Raw genomic sequence first — 22135 nt, forward strand, 5'->3', positions numbered from 1 at the left:
TTACTTAACATTCCCACTGGAAGAAAAAAAATCACTTGGAAAACCAGACATCATGCTTTAGTCCTTGGTTTAATAGCACAATATAGGAGCTTACAACTTGCAACATAGTCCAGGTTATAGACTATGCTAAGGTTAAGGTTTTACTCTATATGAATGATTGTCCACAAGCACTAACGGGCTACTGACCACTTAACTCAAAGCAGTGAATTAAACGCAACTGAATATTGGTCTTCAGAAACCCTTCTTATTGTCTTTTCTACTTAGCTTTGCTGTAGCGGTGCTACTGCGGTTATGTTTTATAGAAGATTTTTGGGAAAGTATCGCCCAATCAAATACATTATCATATTGAAAATTAAGGTTCCTAAACGCATTTTGGAAGATCTGTCTGAAATACATATAATTAGGTGTTTCCTCAAAGCCCAACTTGCGGCAAATCTGCAGGTATGTAGTAAATTCTTCAGGGAATCCTCCACACAACTCTTCAAGAGGGATGGATATCTTCTGCTGACCGACCTTTTCAAATTTCTTTCTCTTAGTAGCAGCCTTTAGTCCCTGCCAGGGCAAGCTGCCTCTATTGAAGTATGTGAAGACATATCCCAGAGATTCCAAATCATCACGACGACTCTGTTCGATTCCACGATGGGTGTTGATGCTGGCAAACCGTGCAGTCCCAACGATGTATTCAGTCTTTTGGCATGGTATGTGTTCTCTAGTGTGGCTATCTTGATATTTCTTGGCCAACCCAAAGTCAATAAGGTAAACTTTATTACAGTGTCTTTCTAGTCCCATCAAGAAGTTCTCAGGTTTAATATCTCTGTGTATTACATTCTGGGAATGCACATACTCCAGAATACCAATCATTTGATCAGCCAGCATAAGGATTGTTTTCAATGAGAAGCTTCTGGAGCAGAACTCAAAGAGATCTTCCAGGCTGGGTCCCAGAAGATCCAGGACAATTATACTTTGACCTGCTTCTTGCCCAAACCACTGTATGTGTGGGATGCCTATTCCTCCACCAAGCTCCTCATACATGGCACTCTCAACCAACAACCTGGAGTTTTTGATGTTCTTGGACTCCATCTTCACTGCCACTTCCTCACCATTGATGACATTAACTGCCAGACAAACTTCCCCGAACGCACCAGACCCGATCTTATTCAGTAGCTTGTATTTACCTCCCACTAGGTGCTGGGTTCTGGAGCTAGTGCTGGTGCCCAGGCCAAGATCCATGAAGAAGCAATTTCAACAGTAGGCACTGGAGTAGTGAAGACTCAAGGCTCTGGCTGTAGGCACAGGGCACGATTAGAGAGGAGGGTGACAGTTAGTGGACAGTAGAGGTCTCTGCCAGTGTTGGTAGCCTTGGACTTGGTGGGTGGGCACGCAATCTCACTGCTTGGTTCTGTGTCTGTGCCAAATTGCAGTCAGCTTGTAGATGTTCTGAGTTTTCTGGGCTTGGCGGCTGGTTGGATGCTGGCAGGCTGCTGTTGCTTGGCTATTGCTCCCAGTTAGTTAGTTACAAGAGGAAACAAGATGAAGGTGGCGATGTTATGGCACTAGCTGGGGTAGCCAGGATGGACTCTTGGTGCTCTGCCAAGACCGCTGCTGCTGTTGTGCTCCCTACAGCCTGGCCCCACCCCGTGAGATGTCATAATGTCCCAGTGATGAAGCATGTTTGGTCTGCGATTGTGCTTGGCTGGAGTCAGGGCAGCCTCTCAATGGCCACACTATGATCTTTGGCGCCACATCTAAAATGTATGTCTGTGTCTCACGGTGGGTGGATAGAAAGCTGAGGGCCTGACAGGTACATAGCAGGATTCACACTTACAGCTCTCCACTACACAGTGTAGAGATGAGCACCCTCCTGTCTAGGAGCTACATATTGAATGGCCCCATGGTTTTTACTTAAACACAGTAACAGCGGTCCGCAATGATTTGGGGAAACTTTCCAGCTTGTCAGGCAGGACTAGGCTTTCCACAGGGGGAAACATGGATAAAGCAGCACCCCTCACCCTCTCCCTCCGCCATTCCCAGGACAGAGGGTTCTTAGGAAAATTGGTTCCCATGAAGGTGCCTTTTGTACAGAGATGAGCCAGCCTTCCCCAGGAGAGAAATGTAGATGACACACACAGATCCCTTAGAAGACAGTAAGTTCATCATCTCCCTCCAAGTGGGCCTCTAGCACTGCACTGCTCTCACACCCTTCATTTCCGTGCCTGGATCTCTCATCCAGTAATGTCAAACAGTTTACCAGCCAGACTCTGGATCAACTCCCTTTAGTATAGAGCCAAAGTGGAGAATGATGACTTATCTGCCACCGTGGGCAATGGCTTTCCCTGTCCACTGGGGAGCAGAGACATGAGTGGGGACACCTGGACTTCTCACTAACTCTGCTTTCTTCTCAGAGACAAGCCCATGCCATGGCTGTAGTCTCACGAATCATACAAGTCTCACCTCTGTTGACCTTTTCCTACTCGGACCCATGGCCATGAGGAACCCTAAATGTTTCCAGGATGATGGCCAGAGCCAGAATGGTGGCAAACACCCAGAGAGAGAAGCTGGTGGTTTCCCAACTCTGTGGGATCTGCACATAGGATGTCTCCACACTGCAACATAGACTGTGTTGCAAACTTAATAAAAACCTCTTTCCTGGCTCTAAATGTTTAAGAATTCATAAGCCAAGAAACACAGTCTCAATTTCATTACTTTCTTTTTGTGTCATCTCTTTATTAACTGAACAAACTGTCATGACTTTTCTGATTTTCTAACTTTGAGCAGAAATAAAACTTCTCATGCAGGGCCCCTCAACTTTCTCTGATAAAGAATTATGTAGTGAAAATCGTCATATAGTCATTCAAAATGTATTCATCTAATTTAACTTGTGCTTGCAGTCTCCTGTGTTATCTCATCATGTCTCTTATAATATGTGTAAGGAGCCCCCCAAACACTAAAAATAAACTCCGTGTGCTTGCCACTCATGTGCAAGTAGAAAACCTATGTTACAAAATAAATACAAACAACACAAACATAGCTAATACAATTCAAGTGATCGGCATTAGTGAAAAATGATGGATTACATTGCTTTGCTTGAGCTAAATCATCATTGTTGAGTTGAATAGTAGGAAGATAGAATCTTAGCTGCTATTCTGTGTTTAATGTGTTTTCCTATTTTGATTTTTGTTGTTGTTCTTCTTTGTTATTGTTGTTCCTACATTTTCACATCTGTACAGGTGATGTCTGTTTCTATGAAAAGATGATGCAAAAATAATAACTTCATGGATTTGCTATTTCAAGATTATCGGAATATATGCATTAAGTAGAACTCTTCTAGTGAGCCACACTCAAGAGCACTTTTAGTTAGACACAATGGCTTCCCTGTCCACCTGTGTGCTAGATAGAGCAGAGTATGCAAATCCTCAAATGGATAACTACGCAGGGAGGGAGCTCAAAGGACAGATGGGAGGATGATGCAGTGGGACATAATGAAAGAGGCAAAAGATGAAAAGAAATGAAGGGAGCAAGTTAATGAGGACTAAGTTATTTTGGGCCTGATACGTTGTGGTAAAATTTTTTAAAAAGATTTATTCTATTTTTATTGGAAAGTCAGATATACAGAGAGAATGAGAGAAAAAAAAAGAAGTTCATCTGTCCAATAATTCACTCCCCAAGCAGCCGCGTGGGCCAGAGCTAAGCCAATCTGAAGTCAGGAGCCAGGAACCTCTTCCAGGTCTCCCACACTGATGGAGAGTACCAAGGCCTTGGGTCGTCCTCCACTACTTTCCTTGGCCACAAGCAGGGAGCTGGATGGGAAGCAGGGGCGCCGGAATTAGAATCAATGCCCATGGGGGATCCTGGCACGTGCAAGGTGAGGCGGGCCCTGCAGTAAAAATTTTAAAAGTTGTTTTTCCCTGGGTGAAATAGGAATTGAGTAGAAGATTTTAAGCAAAGCAAGGACTACTCAGACATGTCTTTAAAGGACCATGTGGGTGGAAACTGTTTGGAGAGAGGACAAAAATACAAAGAGAACCAGTAAACAATCATCCCAATCAATCTATTAGAGCTGTGGAGCAGGTGGTAGTGACAACAGCGATTTGTTCTTCTGGGTTCTTTACACAGTCCCAGAACACGCTGGGAGGATTTGCCAATGGATTGGGTGGTGGGGCATAAGAGAAAGAGTGGAGTTAGGATGGTGCTGAGGTTTGGGGGCTTAACAACAAGATCAGAGGTGCTGCCTTTGAGTTGGTTTTGGTGGGGCTGAGAAACGGAGACTAATTAGATGTGCTAAATTTCAGATGCCTATTGGACATGCAGTGTTTGAACACGCACACACAAAGGCTTTACAATGAAACCTGGCATATGGGAAACATGAAATGCAATTTAATTATTGCTATCACAGTAGAGATAGCACACAGTCAGTTAGGCGTCTATGTCTGTGTTCAGGGAGAGAATCCTGGGATCAAAAACTACCATTAGATTAGAGCACATACAAATCCAGTGGAGAACGAGATGAAAATAAATTTGTGGACTCAGTCCTGAAGCTGTTCAAAACAGACAGGTTGGAAAGATGAGGAAAATCCTGTCAAGGGCCATTGAGAGGGAATAGACAGTGAGATAAGAGGAAAATTAGGAAGGGATGATGTCCCTGTAACCAAGTTAGGAAGTATTTCAAGGAAAGGATACCGCAGACTGGTCAAGCAAGATGCATGGAGACAGTAGAAACCTGAGAAATGCAGCATCCGTGAAGTAACAGGAGGTATTGGAGAAGGGATAAGAGGCAGAATGTGATGACCCAGCTACCTAGGCCTCTGCCATCTTCTGTGGAAACTTCACCTCCTGGTTTCAGCGAACTCTTGTGGCCATTTGGAGAGTGAACCAGCAGATAGGATATTCTCTCTCTCTCTCTCTCTGTCAAGGATAATGAAAATAACTGATAATTTTTTACAAAACACTTTTTGAAGAGTGAATAGGAAATTAAAGAAATAAGAAACAGGGAAGCTCAAGGAGTTTAGAAAAGTCTATCAATGAGTTTTGCTGTAGAGTGAAGCAGGAAGGTGGTGGCTGGAATGCGTTATGAACCAAGGCAGCACAATTTTAAGATGAAGCAGGTTGCTCACACGACTTCACATCAGAGAGAATGGAGAAGCAGGGAGAGAGAAAATGCCAAGAGATGAAAGGTCTAAATGCAAGAGATAAAGGGGAAAACTATAAAAAGATGCCACTGAGTAAAATGGTATGGAACCAAGCACTAGTGATGTGGGATATCAAGCTGCTAGTTAGGTCCGGAAGTCAGATAAACAAGCCAGCCGTTAGTAAGTTCCGTGTAGGTGGAAGTTGCAAATCACTGCTTCCCTCTCCATGTACCCTATGTGCTAATCAAAAATGTCCTTTTTCCCATGATGCATCTACTATATTCGGGACATGGTTGCATAGGAAATACATGAATATGGGAGGCAGAAGAATGCTGTTTTCCACCTTGGACATCCGTTGAAGATACTTCTCCCATCCTTCAGCACTTTAATAAGGTGTTTTCATTACCTTAGCTTCCTATTCTCAAACCTAAACTTCTACAGGTACCATTTTCGATTTCTTCTTCCTCCCTGGCTTTTTGGGAATCTCTTTGACCCAATCACGTCATGTATTTTCTGCGTACGTCAGGTCATACTCACTCATGACTTTATACTTATTCTTCCTCTAGCAATGAAATTGTTTTTTCTATGTGCACACAAAATCAGTCCCCACTTAGTACATGTATCTCTGCAAGAGACCAGACCTGGATTTAAAAAAATAATAATGACTTCCCAGATAACAGGGAGAAACTAAATTTAGGTGGAGAGATCAACAATTGACCGTTGCAATGCTGTGCTTGTATATATATGCTACTGAATTGGTGGAAGTCAAATCTGAAAGTTCTCCTCTCATTGCCTCTATTTTTTTTTCAAGTCACAGGAAATTCACTCAAGATTTGAGATGAGAAAAGGGATGAAAGGAGCAAGGTGGGGGGTATGAAAGAGAACATGTGGGAGAGCTTGGGAGTGAATCTGAAGCTCTCTTGAGATTTGTGGTGATAAACATAGTGACACTGCTCAGCTTGCTTCTGACATTCTTCCCAACCTCGTGGAGCTGCTCAGCTGCAGACCTGCTGCAGGTGCAACACTGACCTTAACTCGGTGTAGTGGAAATATCTGCATTCTCACATACTCCTGCAAGCTAAGACTCACCTTTTTAAAGACATTTATTTATTTTTCTTGGAAAAGCAGATATACAAAGGGAAGGAGAGACAGAAAGATCTTCCAACCACTGGTTCACTCCCCAAGTGGCCACAATGGCCAGAGCTGAGCCAATCCAAAATCAGGAGCCTGGAGCTTCTTCCAGGTTTCCCATGCAGGTGCAGGGTCCGAAGGTTTTGGGCTGTCCTCGACTGCCTTCCCAGGCCACAAGCAGAGAGCTGGATGGGAAGTGGGGCAGCTGGGACATGAACAGGAGCCCACATGGGATCCTGATGCATGCAAGGCAAGGACTTCAACTGCTAGGCTACTGTGCTGGGCCCCAAATAATGCTGTTTTTAAATATCAAATTAAGGCTTTTACCTAATTATGTACTGTTATATGCCTGCATTTATTCCTTGTACCTGCTTACCTTTTTATATATAGAAAGAGAGAGAGAGAGCAATGACTCATTTAATCCATCATTGTTAGGAAGAACAGTGTACAATGGAAGTTTGGCTTCCTAATAACTGAAATGATTCTTTAAGAAACATAGCTTTGGTATAAATGTAAAATGTAAAGCTATAACACTCTTTAAAAAATAATAACATAGGAGGGCCCGGTGCAGTAGCCTAGTGGCTAAAGTCCTATCCTTGCACACACCAGGATCCCATATGGATGTCAGTTCTAATCCCTGAGGTCCAGCTTCCCATCCAGCTCCCCGCTTATGGCCTAGAAAAGCAGTGGAAGACGGCCCAAGGCCTTGGGACCCTGTACCAGCATGGGAGACCCAGAGGAGGTTCCTGGTTCCTGGCTTTGAATCAGCTCTCAGCTCCGGCCATTACAGCCACTTGGGGAGGGAATCAGCTGATGGAAGATCTTCCTCTCTGTCTCTCCTTCCCTCCGTACATCTGACTTTCCAATAAAAATAAATAAATCTCTAAAAACATATAACATAGGAGAAATAATAGACAACCTAGCATATGTAGATAAGGTGATGACTTTGTAGATACCACAAACTAAACCTCAGTAAAATTAAACCTTATCGTGGCTGCTGTGGAGGCACAGCAGTTAAAGCCACTGTCTGTGACACTGGCATCTCATATCAGAGTGATGGTTTGCAAGCTGTATATCCCACCTCTAATCCAGCTCCCTGCTAATGTGCCTGGGAAGGCAATGTAACATGGTTTAAGTACTTGGATCCCTACCACCCATGTGGAAGATGGGATGAAGCTCCTGGCTTCTGACTTTGGCCTGGCCCAGCTGTGATCACCGCATCACTTTGGAAAGTAAACCAGCAAATGGAATAACTAACTGCCTTTCAAACAAATAAGCAATAAACACTTTGTAACAAAAGAAAGAAAAATATCCTCAGACAGATCTAGCAAATGGAACATAGCTCTTCTGGAAATGAAATTACAGGTAATCGGAGCTGAACTTGTTAAAAGCAATTAAAAATTCACTGTTCTGCATGTGCTATCAAACCATGGAAATACACGGAGGAAGCTTAAACGACTAAGTGAAATCAGCCGATCTGGAAATACTGCCTACTGCATCACTCCAGCTACATGACATTCTACAAAAGGTGAAACTATGGAAAGAGTAAGATCAAGGGTACTGGGACTTAGGGGGAAGGGAATAATAGTCCAGCAATTTGTCCAACTCATTGCATATACATAACCAAACAGGAATCCTAATGTAAATGATGGACTCTGGATAATGATGTATCAATGTAGGCTTATTGATTACAGGATAAATAACACTCTAGTGAGGGATTGTGGGTAGTGGATGAGGGTGCGTATGTGTGAAGATCAGGAGTGAGTGAAAAATCTCTATATATTCCATTCTATTTTGCTGCGATCATTAAAATATTCTAAAAAGTAGTTTAAAAGTTAAATAAGCCACTATTTCATATAAGGTTTTTAAGGAAGCATTTATGAAACATGAAGTATACCAGACTCAGCACTAAATGTTGGAGATATGGGCAGCAAGCAAGACTACAAAATCCTAGCAGGGTCCTGTTGTCAGGTGGCTTATATTGTAAAAAGCATAATCAAAATATAAACACACACACACACACAAAGGCAGCAGTAAGTACAGAGAAAACAAAACAGGATGATAGGCTCAAATTTGACTGGGAAACTTTAAGATCAGGTTCTCAGAGAAGGCTTGAGGCAGAATGATAGCAGAATGGAGTCTACGAAGCCGACCACAGACTGCAGGCTGTTTAGACAAGAAGAACCAGTCCTGGGGCCCAAGATGGGTTCAACAAGAAAGCCTTTTAAAGGAGCAGTCACTTTGGCTAAAACTCACTGAACTGGAGGAAAAAGAATTGCAACCAGGACAGAGGAATAGGCAGGTCTCAGATCATATTTGATCTTGATGGGCCATACTGGTAGTTTGTGTTCTAAGGGAAATGGGAAGACATTGGGGGAAGGTGTTACTGAAGTACAGACACGATGTGGTTTTTCCAAAACGCCACTGAGCAGTGTGGAGAAGCAGCTCCAGAGGAGCCAGAGTGGAAGCTGTCAGAGCAATCAGGAGGCTACTGCCAACGTCGCAGTAAGAGGTGCCGGTTTGATCAGAGACGTAATGAGACGCAGAGATGTGGAAGGCCTAGGGATGTGTCTCAGAGATGAAGTCACCAGAATTGCTGATAGCCACACATACCTCTATAGGAAGAATGTCTTAAATGGGCTTGAAGATTATACTCTAAACAGATAAGGACAGTTAATATCTCAGGACTGGGAACAGGACTGGGAGCCTGAAGCACTTTATTCAGGAGGCTCACAAGTTAAGAGAATAACAATAGATTTGGGTATCAATATAGATAACAATTCAATACATTTTTTTAAGTCAGACAATACAATAATTCACATTGAGAAATTATTTCAAATTTTCTAAAGGCAAAATTGATATAGAAAGTCCTCAAAACTGGTTGAAGGAGTTGGTACAGAACCTCCAAAACTCGATTCACTAACCCAACACACAGAAAGCCAGTCGCTCACACTCGCGGGTGGTGGAAGGAAGCACATCTTTATTGTAAAGAGTGAAGCAAGGAGAAAGGAAGCAATTTCTGAATTCCAGAGCTCCCAAGGGGTTAAGAATAAAGTTCTTATAGATTGAAGTTGGAGCTGAGAGGTTTATGCCCAGCTTGTGTCCCAGTCCCTGGGTGGTCTACAGTGGTTATGGTGCACTCTTTTCATTGGTCAGCAATAGTGTATCCTTTTGAGAACCGTGATGACGGCAAAGGGGACCCTAATCAGTTTGAGAACTACATTCAAGTGGTACTTACTTTTTGCTTGGAGACTGAAGTTCTTGGAAAAGAAATCCCTGAGAACCAATATCAAGATGTTCTGCTCTAGGAGAAAAAAGTGATGTCCTAAGTCCAGCGAAGCAGGATCCTGTAGGGCTAGTTGCATCACTCCCCTAATTCTGTAGGTTTGTTTTAGTAAGAACAGGATTCATAATCATAAAATCGGGACAAAGAAACTTCAGGGTAAAGGAGGGAAGCTGGGAGGTTGTGGGAGAGTGGGCCCTGGCAGTGTCTAGCATGGGGATTCAAGGCACTGTATTAGGGGCTCAGTTTCACAACAAGTATTATTGATTTTCCGTCTGGCCACAGCATAGATATTGATCCTATATTATTTAACAATTTTGATATTTTGTTCATTGAAAACTTTTTTGCACTAATTTTGATTTTTAAATAAGGTTATGGTTTAAATAGGATTTAGCTCCCCAGTCCATAAAAATATTTAAATTTCAAAGCTTATGTTAATGGTTAAGGAATCAATGTTAGTTTGCAGATTAAGATTGGAGACTTGACACACGATTATGATGACTGAGAGATGGACCCAAATGGTCAATGCTGGTTTGCCCTCAGAAGGTGGTTCCCAGGATAAGACAGAGCATAGAATCATTCTCTCTATAATCCCATCTTCACCAAGTACCTGAAGCAATGGAGCTGCCCAATCTTGTACTGTGAATCTCCAAATTGTGAAGCGGAATTAATGCTCTTTCTTTATAAATAGTTCTTCTCAGGTATTTGTTATGTAGTAAGGAAAAGATGACAAATATTATGTGTCTTGATGGTTGAGCTTTTGTGACCTCATAAATGTTGCATCTGAGGCAAGTCTCTCACTTGCTTTACCTAGCCCTTACCTTCTGGAGTCACAGAATTGGGACTAAGAAAAGAAGATGTGGTGTGAGGAACTTCATTTGTAATGACCTAACTCTTAAAAGATTATGTTCATCAGCCCAGAGCAATGGCTCAATGGCTAAATCCTCACCTTGCAAGCATCGGGATCCTATATGGGCACTGATTTGTGTCCCACAGGCTACACTTCCCATCCAGCCCGCTGCTTATAGCCTGGGAAATCAGTAGAGGATGGCCCAAAGCCTTGGGATCCTGCAACCACTTGGGACACCCAGAGGAGACTCCTGGCTCCTGCATTCAGATTGGCTCAGCTCTGGGCCATGCAGCCATTTGGGAAGTGAACCAGAGGATGGAAGATCTTTCTGTCTCTCCTCTCTGTAAATCTGCCTTACCAAAAAAAAATTATGTTCATTTATGAAGGGGTTTCTAAAAGATCATGCAAGTGTATATTATCAAAAAAGTATGCATGGCTTTCAAAATTTTTTTACAGCAAAATAAAATTATCTTTAATTCTATTTTCTATAATCTTTCTAAGTACCCTGTACACTCAAATAATCTTTGTTGAAAATATTGATTTATTTATTTGAAAGGCCAGTAACAAAGAGAGATGGAGAGGTAGAGAGAGAGACACATTTCATTCAGTGATCTATTTCCCAAATGCCCTTAACAGCTGGGACCAGGAGCTCAGAACTCCATGCAAGTCTTCCACACAAGTGGGAGGAAACCAAGTATTTAAATCATTATCGTCTGCCTTTCCAGGTTCATAAACAGGAAGCAAAATAGTTGGGATTTGAACTGTCACTTTGAAATTGGATGCAGGCATCCCATTTAACTGCTCCTCAAGTAATCTTTACAAAACTACACAGATGAAAAACAGAACTCAACTGTGTTGAAGTGTCACCAAAATTTATGCTATGTAAAAGGAATAGGGGTGATGGTTCTTGGTATCATTGTACTTGCGTGTGTCATTGTGGCCTGCAGCATTCTACCACATCTCCCCTTCCGGACAAGATACTTGTTGGGAATGTTGACTGCTTGAGAATGTTGGCTGCTGATGGCTCACAGTTAAACCTCTCTCTAGTCTTTTTTGTCTATTGAAGGAAACAACTTCATTCAACTTTATTTATTCTCCTTCTCTGGAAACAACCCTCATGAAATCACTAGCCAATGTAGGGATCCAATCTCCTCAGATTTGTCCCAGCTTCCTTGAAATATCTGTAAAGATCCAAGCCAACACCACAACTCCTCACAGTTTCATCTAAGGGCTCTGTTACAGCTACAATCGCACTCACTCCCCTAATGGATAGTTTTGTTTTTCCCAATTTCAGGTACCTGGGATGCATCTTGATCTGAAAATATTAAATGGGAAATTCAAGAAATAAGCAACTGATAATAAACACTGTTCTTAATAGCATGATGAAATATTGCACAATCCAAGTCTGTGTCCCTCTCTATTCTTACTAGGATATAAAGCGTCCCTTTGTCCAGTATACCCAAACAGTTATACCCTAACCACATGTTAGTTACCAGTAGCCATCTTGGCTGCTGTTGACATATTGCAGCGCTTGGGTTCAAACAATCCTTAGTTTTCTTAGCAAATGTCTTCAAAACACAAGAATAGTGACTCTGGCAATTTGAGTATGCTAAAGAGGGATTATAAAGTAGTTAGTTTAATGGAAAAAATAGAAGTTGTCAGTAAAAGAAAAAGCATATATTGAGATTGCTAAGTTCTTTGGTAAAGATGACTCTTCTGTCTTTGAAATCATGAAGAAAAGAGAATTTTGTGGTGGTTTGGATGTCATGGCTTAGATTGCGGAAGGTACAATGGCCATGTATGTTAAAATGAAATGATAAGGTTTACTACTATCCGCAGTCTCAAGCATCCACTGGAATCTTGGACTACTGTACATTGAAGCCCAAATTCTCCCTCTCTCTGACAATGCTTTCCTCACTCCTACATATGCCAGTAAATGTTTTGTATGAGAACTTCCATCTCACAGTCAGCTTTCAGGGAGCCTATCAAAAACAGGTATTTCTCCAAACAAGAGTGATTGGAAGTTTTACTTTGAAGATTTTGGGGAGAATTTCAGATGGTGGTAAAACAGAAGATAAGGCTGCAACCATCTAACTCACTCAGTGAATACTATAGTCAGTGCAGGGTTAACAACAGACAAGAACCGCCCTCAGTGGCTGTTGCCATAGAGGAAAGCTTTGGAGCTACATTTGTCCAGACCTAAAACAAAAGCCCAGCATGACTCTGAGGTTAGTGTTTGCTCTAGGAAAACTGTCATTTGCCCACAATTGTAAGAAAGGAGTTGAAAAGAGGTCAGCCTTGCTCTACTCAGTTTGAGAAACAGATTATCTTTTTAGCAGGAACAGCTGCCAATGTTAATTTTCAGATACATTAGATAGCCTGCCTCAGTTGAACATCTGTCAGAGAAGCTCACAGTTATTTAGAGGCTAAGAGACAATTCAAACCGTGACACAGAATATTCTCTGTATACTAAGAAGATTTCCAAGTTTGAGGCCAAATATTTCAAATGATACTCAACACCAATTTCAATACATCCAAAAACTTTGAAGTTCATTATCATGAGCTTGATCTGCCATTTTATAAATTCATAAAGTGCTTTAGATTCAAGGATTTCCAAGAGTTTTACAGGCCCTAATTAATTAGACCTCATTATCTTAATTTAAGCTTGTGTAATCATCAGGTAGAAAAGTGAACTGGCTTATTTATGTCTCAGCAACAAGCCAAAAACTCAAAAGGACACTCCAGGGGCAGAAGATCCAGATTTATATAAGAAACATGACATTTGGGCAAAAAAACAAATTGTTGAACATGATTTCAGGCATTATTTCATCTCCCTGCCTTTATACTATTCCCTTCTGTTCATTCTAAAACATTCAGCTATTTTACCATAGTTTCCTTAAAGAGGTTTGGCAAAGAGGACAAAGGAACTAGAAGAGGAGTAGCAGGAGCCTGGACTCTCTTCCTTCCCTTACCCTTTTTTTTTTTTTTTTTTTTTTTTTACCTAGAACTCAATGGAAAATTCATTCTCTGTGGCTCCTTGCCCGTACATAGGTGTGCTCCAGACTAGGTTAGGGAAGTCCTTCCACTTGGTCACAGCTGAGTAAGGGATGGGCACATGTCATCTGTCAGGTAAACCAGCATCCTTCCTGGGATTTTGCTGCCAAAGCAATGGGATAAAAGGTGTTCCCTCTGTTGGAGCTGCCCAGATGACGGAAGATAAATATGGAGTTAGTAGTTGTTAGAGAGTAAATCTCTCACATGGAAGGATAGAAAGATGGAAAGACAAATAGGGTCAACCATGGTGGCCTTTTTTCAGGCTGTTCGATCTCTAAACTTACAAGTGATTTTAAACAGATTAGATACATACACACGTACATACATACATGAATGATAGAGTCAGCATGGAAACTGCTTTCAACTGAAACATCTGAACAAATAGCAATCACAGGAAGAAACCTTGTCTAAACTTAAGAACCTCATGAAAATGCAGCCACCATTAACACCGCCCCCTCATCCCTCTACCCCACATCCCTCTTCAGAGGGAGTTTCCTGTTTGGGACGTTACTGACCCTCTGCACCGGGAGATGTGTGAATTCAGCTACCATAAATTGTCCTGGAGGAAGGGAGAGCTCCCAGCTGGAAAAAGACTGTCCATTGACACAGGGCTGAAAAAGCCCAGTAGGGTCTTTCTTATTTTTCCTTTGAAATCCAAAAACCCTCCTTTTGTGAAGCTGGTATATAAACTTCTTGGATATTCAGCAAGAGAACTATCAGTGACTATGCCCGCATGTCTATGACATGTACTTTTCTCTTATTAATCTATCTGTTACCAATTAATTTGCAGGCTTTCACTAGTTGAATCCAAGATGATGGAGGAAATGTTCTTCCAGTAATAGATAGCAAGTAGTCATTTAATATATGTTCTCTCTCTCCTTCCCTCTCTTTCTCTCTCTACATATGTGTATATGTCTATCTATATAATCATGAGTCACTTTAACTAAGGAAAGATCTAAATTTGGGATGGTAAAAATGTAGGATTTCATTGAAATGAAATCCTTGTTTAAGCCTTGGAACTTGTAAAAATTATTTTCATTGTTGCTATCTTTCATCGTAAATTAAACATCTACTGATTATGTATATCAAGCAGCTTTTACTGCATTCTATTGTGGTAACAAATAACCTCAAAACTACAGTAGTTTATGACAACATAGTGTTTCTTACTTGAGGTTTTCTCCACCACAACAGGCTCCAGTTTTCTGTTTTCATTTTAGGACTCAAGAGGAAGGAGCACACCCTCTGTGGGACCGAGTACAAAGAGTCAGAGAGCCAACAAAGACACTCGATGCTTCTGCTCATATTTCATTGGCCAAAATAAGTGACAATGAGATAGCGAAATACCATCTTCCTTGGGGAATGTGACTAGTTTATAGGTAAGGATATAGAATTCTCTTATAGGGAAGGCATGATTGAATAATGAATTGGGCGTAATGGTACAGTCAGTCATTCACAATGAGTAGAAATGAAATCTGTTCATCAGGCTTTGCTAATGTTCCCACTCAAATCAAACATAGCAATATGGCAAAAGGGTTCTCATGCCTCTAGGACAAATGAAAACAGTGGGACGGAGGGAAGATGGAGAAGAGACAATGACCATAGCTAATATAGACTGAGGGTTTCCATGTGGTGGCTACTCTAAGTTCTCTGTAAATAGCTTTTCTGTAAAACAGGAAAAAAAATTAAGCCTCCTACCCTGACAAGGCTTGCAGAACTTTGATCACACCCTTACTTTCATTCTCATGTGCATAGTTTATACCGTAGCTGTGTTCACTTCATAAGTCATAAAGTAATAAAACCACAAGCAACTCTGAAAGGTCATGTTTTACACTTTTAAACATTCTCACTTTAGTTAGGAAAGTAATTGAACCACTCAAGACATTATGATATTTTTCATAGAAAAAGTATAAACATTTTCTTCTACAATTCATGAGTTATAATGACAAACCCTTCCATATATCAATGTTTTCTCATCAGCAATTTTTTTCTTATGTAAACCAATTGTCTTGTGTTAACAAATAAGTGAATCATCAACAATAACACTGGTGGCAGTGTTTGAACTACTCTGATTAGTCTCCAAGTATGTGGAATCATGCATGCCTATCTAAACTAGAGTGGGCTCTCTAAAACACAGACTTGATCATGCCATTTCTCTACTTCACATTTTCCAATAGCTCCCATGTCTAATCTATTGGATAAAGCCCTAGTAACTTTGGAATGCATTCAAGGCCTCTCCCATCTACAAGTTCTTTGAGAATCAGACTTTGTCAGTCCTATTTGAAAACACTGCCTACCACACTGCACACTCTCAACAACTATTGGCTGAATAAAAGAGAAAACAGGTGAACCAATACAAATCCCTCTGTGAGTAGTATCCAACCTCCTTGCCTACCCTCTAGTGAAACCGAAAGACTGAGAGTGTCCTATGCAAAGGCCTTTGCTCCTGTTTAGATTTCTGGAACATATAGCTCCTACCTTATTCTGGACCCAGCTGACTCTAAAGCATCCTTCAGGACCTAGTTCAGCCTGTCTCTCTCCCCTACGCCAGGGAGCCTTCCTCACACTTTTACAGTGGGCGAAGTTCCCCTTTACTGCGGTCTAATAGTACTGTGTGCTTTCCTCCATGCTAATTCTTAGACATGTAAACAGGTAAGAGTATCAATCATTTCCAAATGGCATGCTCTACTTTTTCCTGTTATTCAAAAGTGATGATGGCACTGAGGCAGCCTAAGTGTGGTTGTAATTGCTGGGGTTTTTTTTCCATCCCATGAAATGATATTATGTCTCTCAATTGTATGATACCCCGCGTGTATATTTTGCCCACTGGAATGTGAGCCACATCCTGTGTGCAATGGGCACCCGAGCAGCTCTTGAGACTGTCAGAAATATTGTGAGAACCAAACAACTAACACATACAAAGTCTTCCTGTACACAAAAACCAAGCTGCCCAAACAAGTGACAAATTGTCACTAGCCCTTTGGACCCATTTGCCACCATTCCAAATGTATCCTAACCCTCACTTCAGGCACTGAGGAGCTAAAAGGCCTGACCAATGTGGCAGGCTGTACTTTTATTTTTGATGTAGTTGCTACATAATTAGAGTATGCATATTCTGTTCCAGGCACTGACATATCTATTCTTCTCACTTTTTACCTTGCCTGCTTTTCCTGATGTTTCACTCTCATGGTTTCTATAAAGCACATGTTTCTTGACAGCAGAAAGGGATTGTTTAAGTATCCAGAGGTCCTTTATTTACAGTTTTGGTAGCTGTTGGGAGTCTAGAGGCTACATGGGATGGCCAGATGGATTCGATTACGGAAAGGGATTTATAAACAGGAGACAGCTCTGTTGATTCAAAAGAACTAAAAGAAGCCAGATTCATTTAATCATTTTTATAGATGACTATGAGGCAACTGAAAAGAAAATATGATGCTTATAAAGTTATCTGTTTAAAACCTGGCAAAGGAGCTAATATGACCATTGGAGAATTCTCTGCCCAAATACAAGATGAGCCCTGGCATAAGATTGGAGCAAAACACCTCCATTAATCAGATGGGGAAGAAAATGCCTGCGCTGATATCAACTAAAGGACCTAATCCTGTTTAAACAGGCAATAGGATCAGCACAAGCTTTGCTGTAAAGTGGAACTTTTTCTGTCATATTTCACAGGGAGCCCATTTCTGCTGTGTTGGCGTACCTTTCCACGAGACGGGGAATTGGCAAATTCTAGGGAATAGGAATAGGTGAATTCTTTGCCTTGCGGAAACACAGCAATTAAACTTTTCAAACGGTGTCCCCAGGTTTCCATTGGTAAACCTGACAGTCATTTAGAATTAAAAAGCTTTCTCTTGATCCAGATTTTTAGAATCATTGCAGTGGGAAGTATTTGTTTTGTTTTATTTTGTTTCCATGTGTTTAATGAGGTATTTATCCAAATCCTAAAAGCCTCCACACAAATTGAAAGCAGGACCAGTCTACGGGGAAAGGATGGGACAATAGTCTTTCTCCCCAGCCAAAGCAGGGGCCCCATCATCATTAGCCTTCATATCCCCATCATCTGTCACTCAGAGGTGACAATGGCTCTTGCACAGAAGCCTCGTGCTGTCCTCAGACACGACTTGGAAAAAGTTTTGTTTCTTTTTTCCTTCTTCTGGCAAACCTTACTAGAGAGTAATTTATGGCAAAGAAGTCATGTATGAACTTTGTAGTGTTTCAAATTAATGAGAAAAACCGTATCTAAATTTCCCTCTTGAGCACAGTAGAAATGGGATTTAAACACTGCTGTTCATTAATAATTGGACAAGAGTGTTCCTTAGCTTAAAAAAGGAGAAATTCACCTTTCAAATAAGACCCAAACCAGATAGTTTCTACTAAGTAGAGGTTGCTCCCCAACTTGAAAGTGGGTGGTAGAGAAAGTTCATGACGTAATCTTTTTTCTACTGAAAACACTATACCAATATTTAGCTGTAAGCAGCAAATTCCATATGTACTAATTAACTATGTATGAGATTTTTCTATTTTTTCTTGTAATTATGGTTGATTTCAAACCAACTAAGTTGATAAATGAGGCTCACACATTTTCCTTATAAGCTGAGACACAAAGAAGCAAACTGGTTTCCCAAAGAAAAGACAGAATATGGAGCTACTGTAATTAACTTGGAATTGGTAGTAAGTTGCAGGGGACTTTCAGCCAACATCCACTTCTGTTAGGATGCCATTTCATTCATTCCCAGGAGGAAGAATTTACAAAAACACAATCCCATGGCAATAGAATGTTAATAATACATATTCCCTCTGGGATATTATAAAAGATAAATGAGATAATATATGTGAAATGCTTCAAGCTCTTCAGGAGAAAGGTGTAGTATGAATTCCAAGTATTGTTATGGATAATGATAATAATTAAAAAGAATGCAACTTTCTTCTCTCCACTAAGATAAAATACAATAGCAACTTTTGAATTGAACACTTCAGGAATATGTTTCTCACTCTGCATCTCTACTACTTGGTCATTACCAACAATTTTTGGGGGGTCTTCCGGAAATGAATTTTTGTGGCTTCTGTATTTAGTTCCTGCTCATTTGCAATTACCTTCACAGCTTGGGGTGCTTAACAAAAGGCTTGGTGAGCAACACTCAAGGCGTAAAAGTTTGGGGACTCCTATTTCTTTCTGCCATGGAAGAGAGTTATTTGAAAACATACCTCATCCTATCCTGCAGAATTAGAAACTGCTAGAAGACTTGCCATCTTCACATCTCTCACAGCACCCCATGTTGAATTTGAAAGTACAAGTGAGACCTCACAGGGCAGCAGAAACCCCAAAAAAGTCTCCTAGACTCCTAGCAGTTCTGCCCTTCACTTGATGCAAACAGGCACCATGATTCAACAAGCTAATCCTCTGCCTATACGTGCCAGGATCCCATATGTACATCGGTTTGTATCCCAGCTGCTCCACTTTCCATCCAGCTCCCTGCTTATGGCCTTGGAAAGCAGTGGAAGATGGCACCCATATGAGATGCTAGTGCTGTAGGTAGAGAACCCTGAACCCATGTGGGAGACCCAGAAGAAGTTCCTGGATCCTGCATTCTCTCAGGTCTGGCTGTTGTGGCCATTTGGGGCAGTGCACAGATAGAAAAATCTTTCTCTGTCTCTCTTCCTTTCCATAAATTTGCCTTTCAAATAAAAATAAATATTTTTTAAAAAGAAAACAGCCTTGTTGGCACAGCAGGTAAAGTCACTACCTGCCATATCACTGTTTCTTACGGGTGCTGGTTTGTGTCCCTGCTGCTCCATTTCTGATCAAGCTCTCTGATTATGGCCAGGTAAAGCAATACAACTACCTGAGCCTCTGTCACCCAAATGGGAAACCTGGAAAAGCTCCCAGTTTCATCATGGTCCAGTGCTAGCCATCATGACCATCTGGGTCATGAACCAGCAGGTGGAAGATTTCTCTATCTCTCCCTCTCTCTGTAACCCTGCATTTCAAATAAACAATAAATCTTTAAGGAAAAAAAAAAGAAACAAAGAAAAAAAATAGCCCTATCAGAGCTCCCTGCTGAAGGGAATTGATTGCCTGGTGGCTGTGCCAGACCCCAAGTGCTCAGACCCCACCTGGAACACTGAGACATCCTCCGGCCCTCTGTCATTCATTCAAATGGCTTTTTGCTAAGCTGCTCAGGGATACAGAAGTGCTACCATGCTATTCACATAAGATGAGTTAGTGCCAGTGGCTTTTTGTAGCTCACATTGTTTCAGCTACAAAGGATGTGTCTTGTGCTAGCCTCCTCCAGAAGCAGACCTTGAGAGCAAATTCAAGTGTTTCTCATTTATTTTGAAAATAAACCCAAGAAGCACCAGGAGAGAGAGAGTGTGTGTGTGTGTGCCAGAGAGGAGAAGGAAGGAGCAGGCTTTTGACCCAGGGGTTCTTTTGCATGAGTGCCTAGGTTTGATACCCACTGCTGGCTCCTGACTTCAGCTTCTGACTACTGTGGATCCTGGGAGGCAGCAGTGATACCTGCCATAATTGGGCTTCTGCCATCCACGTGGGAGTCCTGGATTAAATTCCTGGCCCTGAGCCATTGAGCCATTGCAAGAATTTATCTTAAGTAAATAACTGACCTTTTTTTAAGAGAGAGATAAGGGAATGAAAGTAACGGAGTAGAAGTAAATGGAGCATGTTCTAGTAGGAAAATCTTAAAAAAACGAAAAAACCCACCACCTTGGAACTGTTCCTGTCGAGGGCCTAGAAAGTTGGAGACCTTTTCAGCAACTCACCGCAGTCATTGTATGGAACCGCTGTGGAGACAGCATGCTGTGGGAAGCACCTCTGACATTTCGGGTGTGCTCTTGGTACAATCCAGGCAGCTGACAGCAGCCAGGGAACACCAGGCAGCAAATCCCACAGGTGCTCAAGCTTGAAATCTAAGAGGCCTCTGGTGGAGCCCAAGCAGACAGGCAACCCAGGGGTAGCCACCCACAGACACTACAAGCAAATAATCCAAGAGACCCCCACTTCCCCACTTGCAAAGGCTCCTGTCTACCCTTGCAGTGTGGAGGTCCAGCAGTGTGGAGAAGAATCTTCCAGATGGATTATCTCCTTTCCCACTGGTGCTCCACAGTGATGACCTTCTCCTGGGGGATGGAGGTGTTATTCTTGGGAGCAAAACTTTTTAATCTAATCAGTTAAGAGCTATCTATCAATACACCCAAATGCTCAGACAGATCTCAGAGGCTGAGGCCCAGGAAATCTGTCACCTCTTGGATGCCATCAGCAATCCAAGTACAGTCACCTTTCTGCCCCTTATTCACATCCACCCCATTTACTCCTCCAGGAATGAAAAACAAAAAGCAAACTTTTGGTTAGCATGGTGGTATAGCAGCCTAATCCTCCGCCTGCAGCACTGGCATCCTATATGGGTGTCAGTTCAAGTTCTAGGCACTCCAGCTTTCATCCAGCTCCCTGCTGGGAAAGCAGTAGAGGAGGGCTCAAGTTCTTAGGCATCTGCACCCATGGGGGAGACTCAGAAGAAACTCCTGTCTCCTGACTTTGGATCAATTCAGCTTCTGCTATTGTGGCCACTTGGAAAGGGAGCCAAAACTGTAAGACCTCTCTCTGCCTCTCCTTCTTTCCATAAATCTGCCTTTCAAATAAAAAAAATCTTAAAAAGCAAACTTTTAACAAAATGTTTACAGAGCATTGTCCCTTATTTATGATATTGTACCTGAAGACCGGAAGTGTAAACATTTTGTTTTCGCATTTCATATTTGTACTGCAGAGAACATCTTCACTGCTGTTTGTTCCAAACGTTTTGCAATAGCCTTGGGCTATAAGTACTAAAATGCTGACCTCTCTGGGTTGTGTCAGCAGTTGAAATTAAAATCCCAAATAACTTCAAACTATTTCCACTGGGCTAACTCAGCAAATTCTTGTGGTGACAGGTCACTGAACATGTTTGAAGAAATGGTCCAACAGAGCCTGGAGCAAAAGAACAGACAAAACAGGTGTGCTTCGTTTGTTCTTCTTTTGAAAGATTTATCTTCATTGCAAAAGCAGATTTACAAAGAGAAGGAGAAACAGAGAAAGATCTTCCATCTGCTGGTTCTCTTCCCAAATGGCTATAAGAGCTGGAGCTGAGCTGATCCGAAGCCAGGAGCCAGGAGCTTCTTCTGGGTCTCCCATGTGGGTGCAGGGTCCCAAGGCTTTGGGCCTTCCTCCACTGCTTTCCCAGGCCACAAGCAGGGAGCTGAATGGGCAGTGGAGCACCTGGGACATGAACTGGTGCCCATATGGGATGCCAGCTCTTGGAAGTGGAGGATTAGCCAGGTGAACCAATACGCCAATTACGTGTGGTTCATTCTCTCTCTCTCTCTCTCTCTCTCTCTCTCTCTCTCTCTCTCTCTCCCGCTGCCCCCTCTTTGTTCCTGACTACTAAATCTCCTCTCCAGGACCCAACACCTGTTCAGAGGGAATTGAAAATGGAGAAAAATTACCAGGTCCAGGGAAGGAGATTGAATACCAAGAAACTGAATCAAATTGAATGCAACTGGTACAATCCTTCTTCCTCACATCAAGCCCCATATGCCTGAACAGAGAACAGCCAATCAACAAGAGTCCAATGATAGAAGTAGTCAAGGATTCTGGAACGACCCTTGAAGGGGAAGCCAGGAGACAAGTCTTCTACCCTCACCCAA

General features: G+C 41.9%; 1 protein-coding gene across 1 annotated transcript; it reads right to left on the minus strand.

The window, feature by feature from the left end:
• Window positions 1-231: 231 nt before the first annotated feature.
• LOC121171349 (casein kinase I-like) lies at window positions 232-1230 on the minus strand. The gene has a single exon (XM_041003022.1). The coding sequence runs from the start codon at window positions 1228-1230 to the stop codon at window positions 232-234; it is 999 nt and encodes a 332-aa protein (XP_040858956.1).
• Between the last annotated feature and the right edge of the window lie 20905 nt (window positions 1231-22135).

The sequence above is a fragment of the Ochotona curzoniae genome, unplaced genomic scaffold, assembly GCF_017591425.1.
Source record: "Ochotona curzoniae isolate NIBS_2020 unplaced genomic scaffold, NIBS_Ocur_1.0 contig_1274, whole genome shotgun sequence".
NCBI classification, from domain to species: domain Eukaryota; kingdom Metazoa; phylum Chordata; class Mammalia; order Lagomorpha; family Ochotonidae; genus Ochotona; species Ochotona curzoniae.

What these genes read in the sequence shown, in the direction of transcription:
- LOC121171349 (XM_041003022.1), bottom strand. Translation starts at nt 1,230, where the DNA reads ATGGATCTTGGCCTGGGCACCAGCACTAGCTCCAGAACCCAGCACCTA.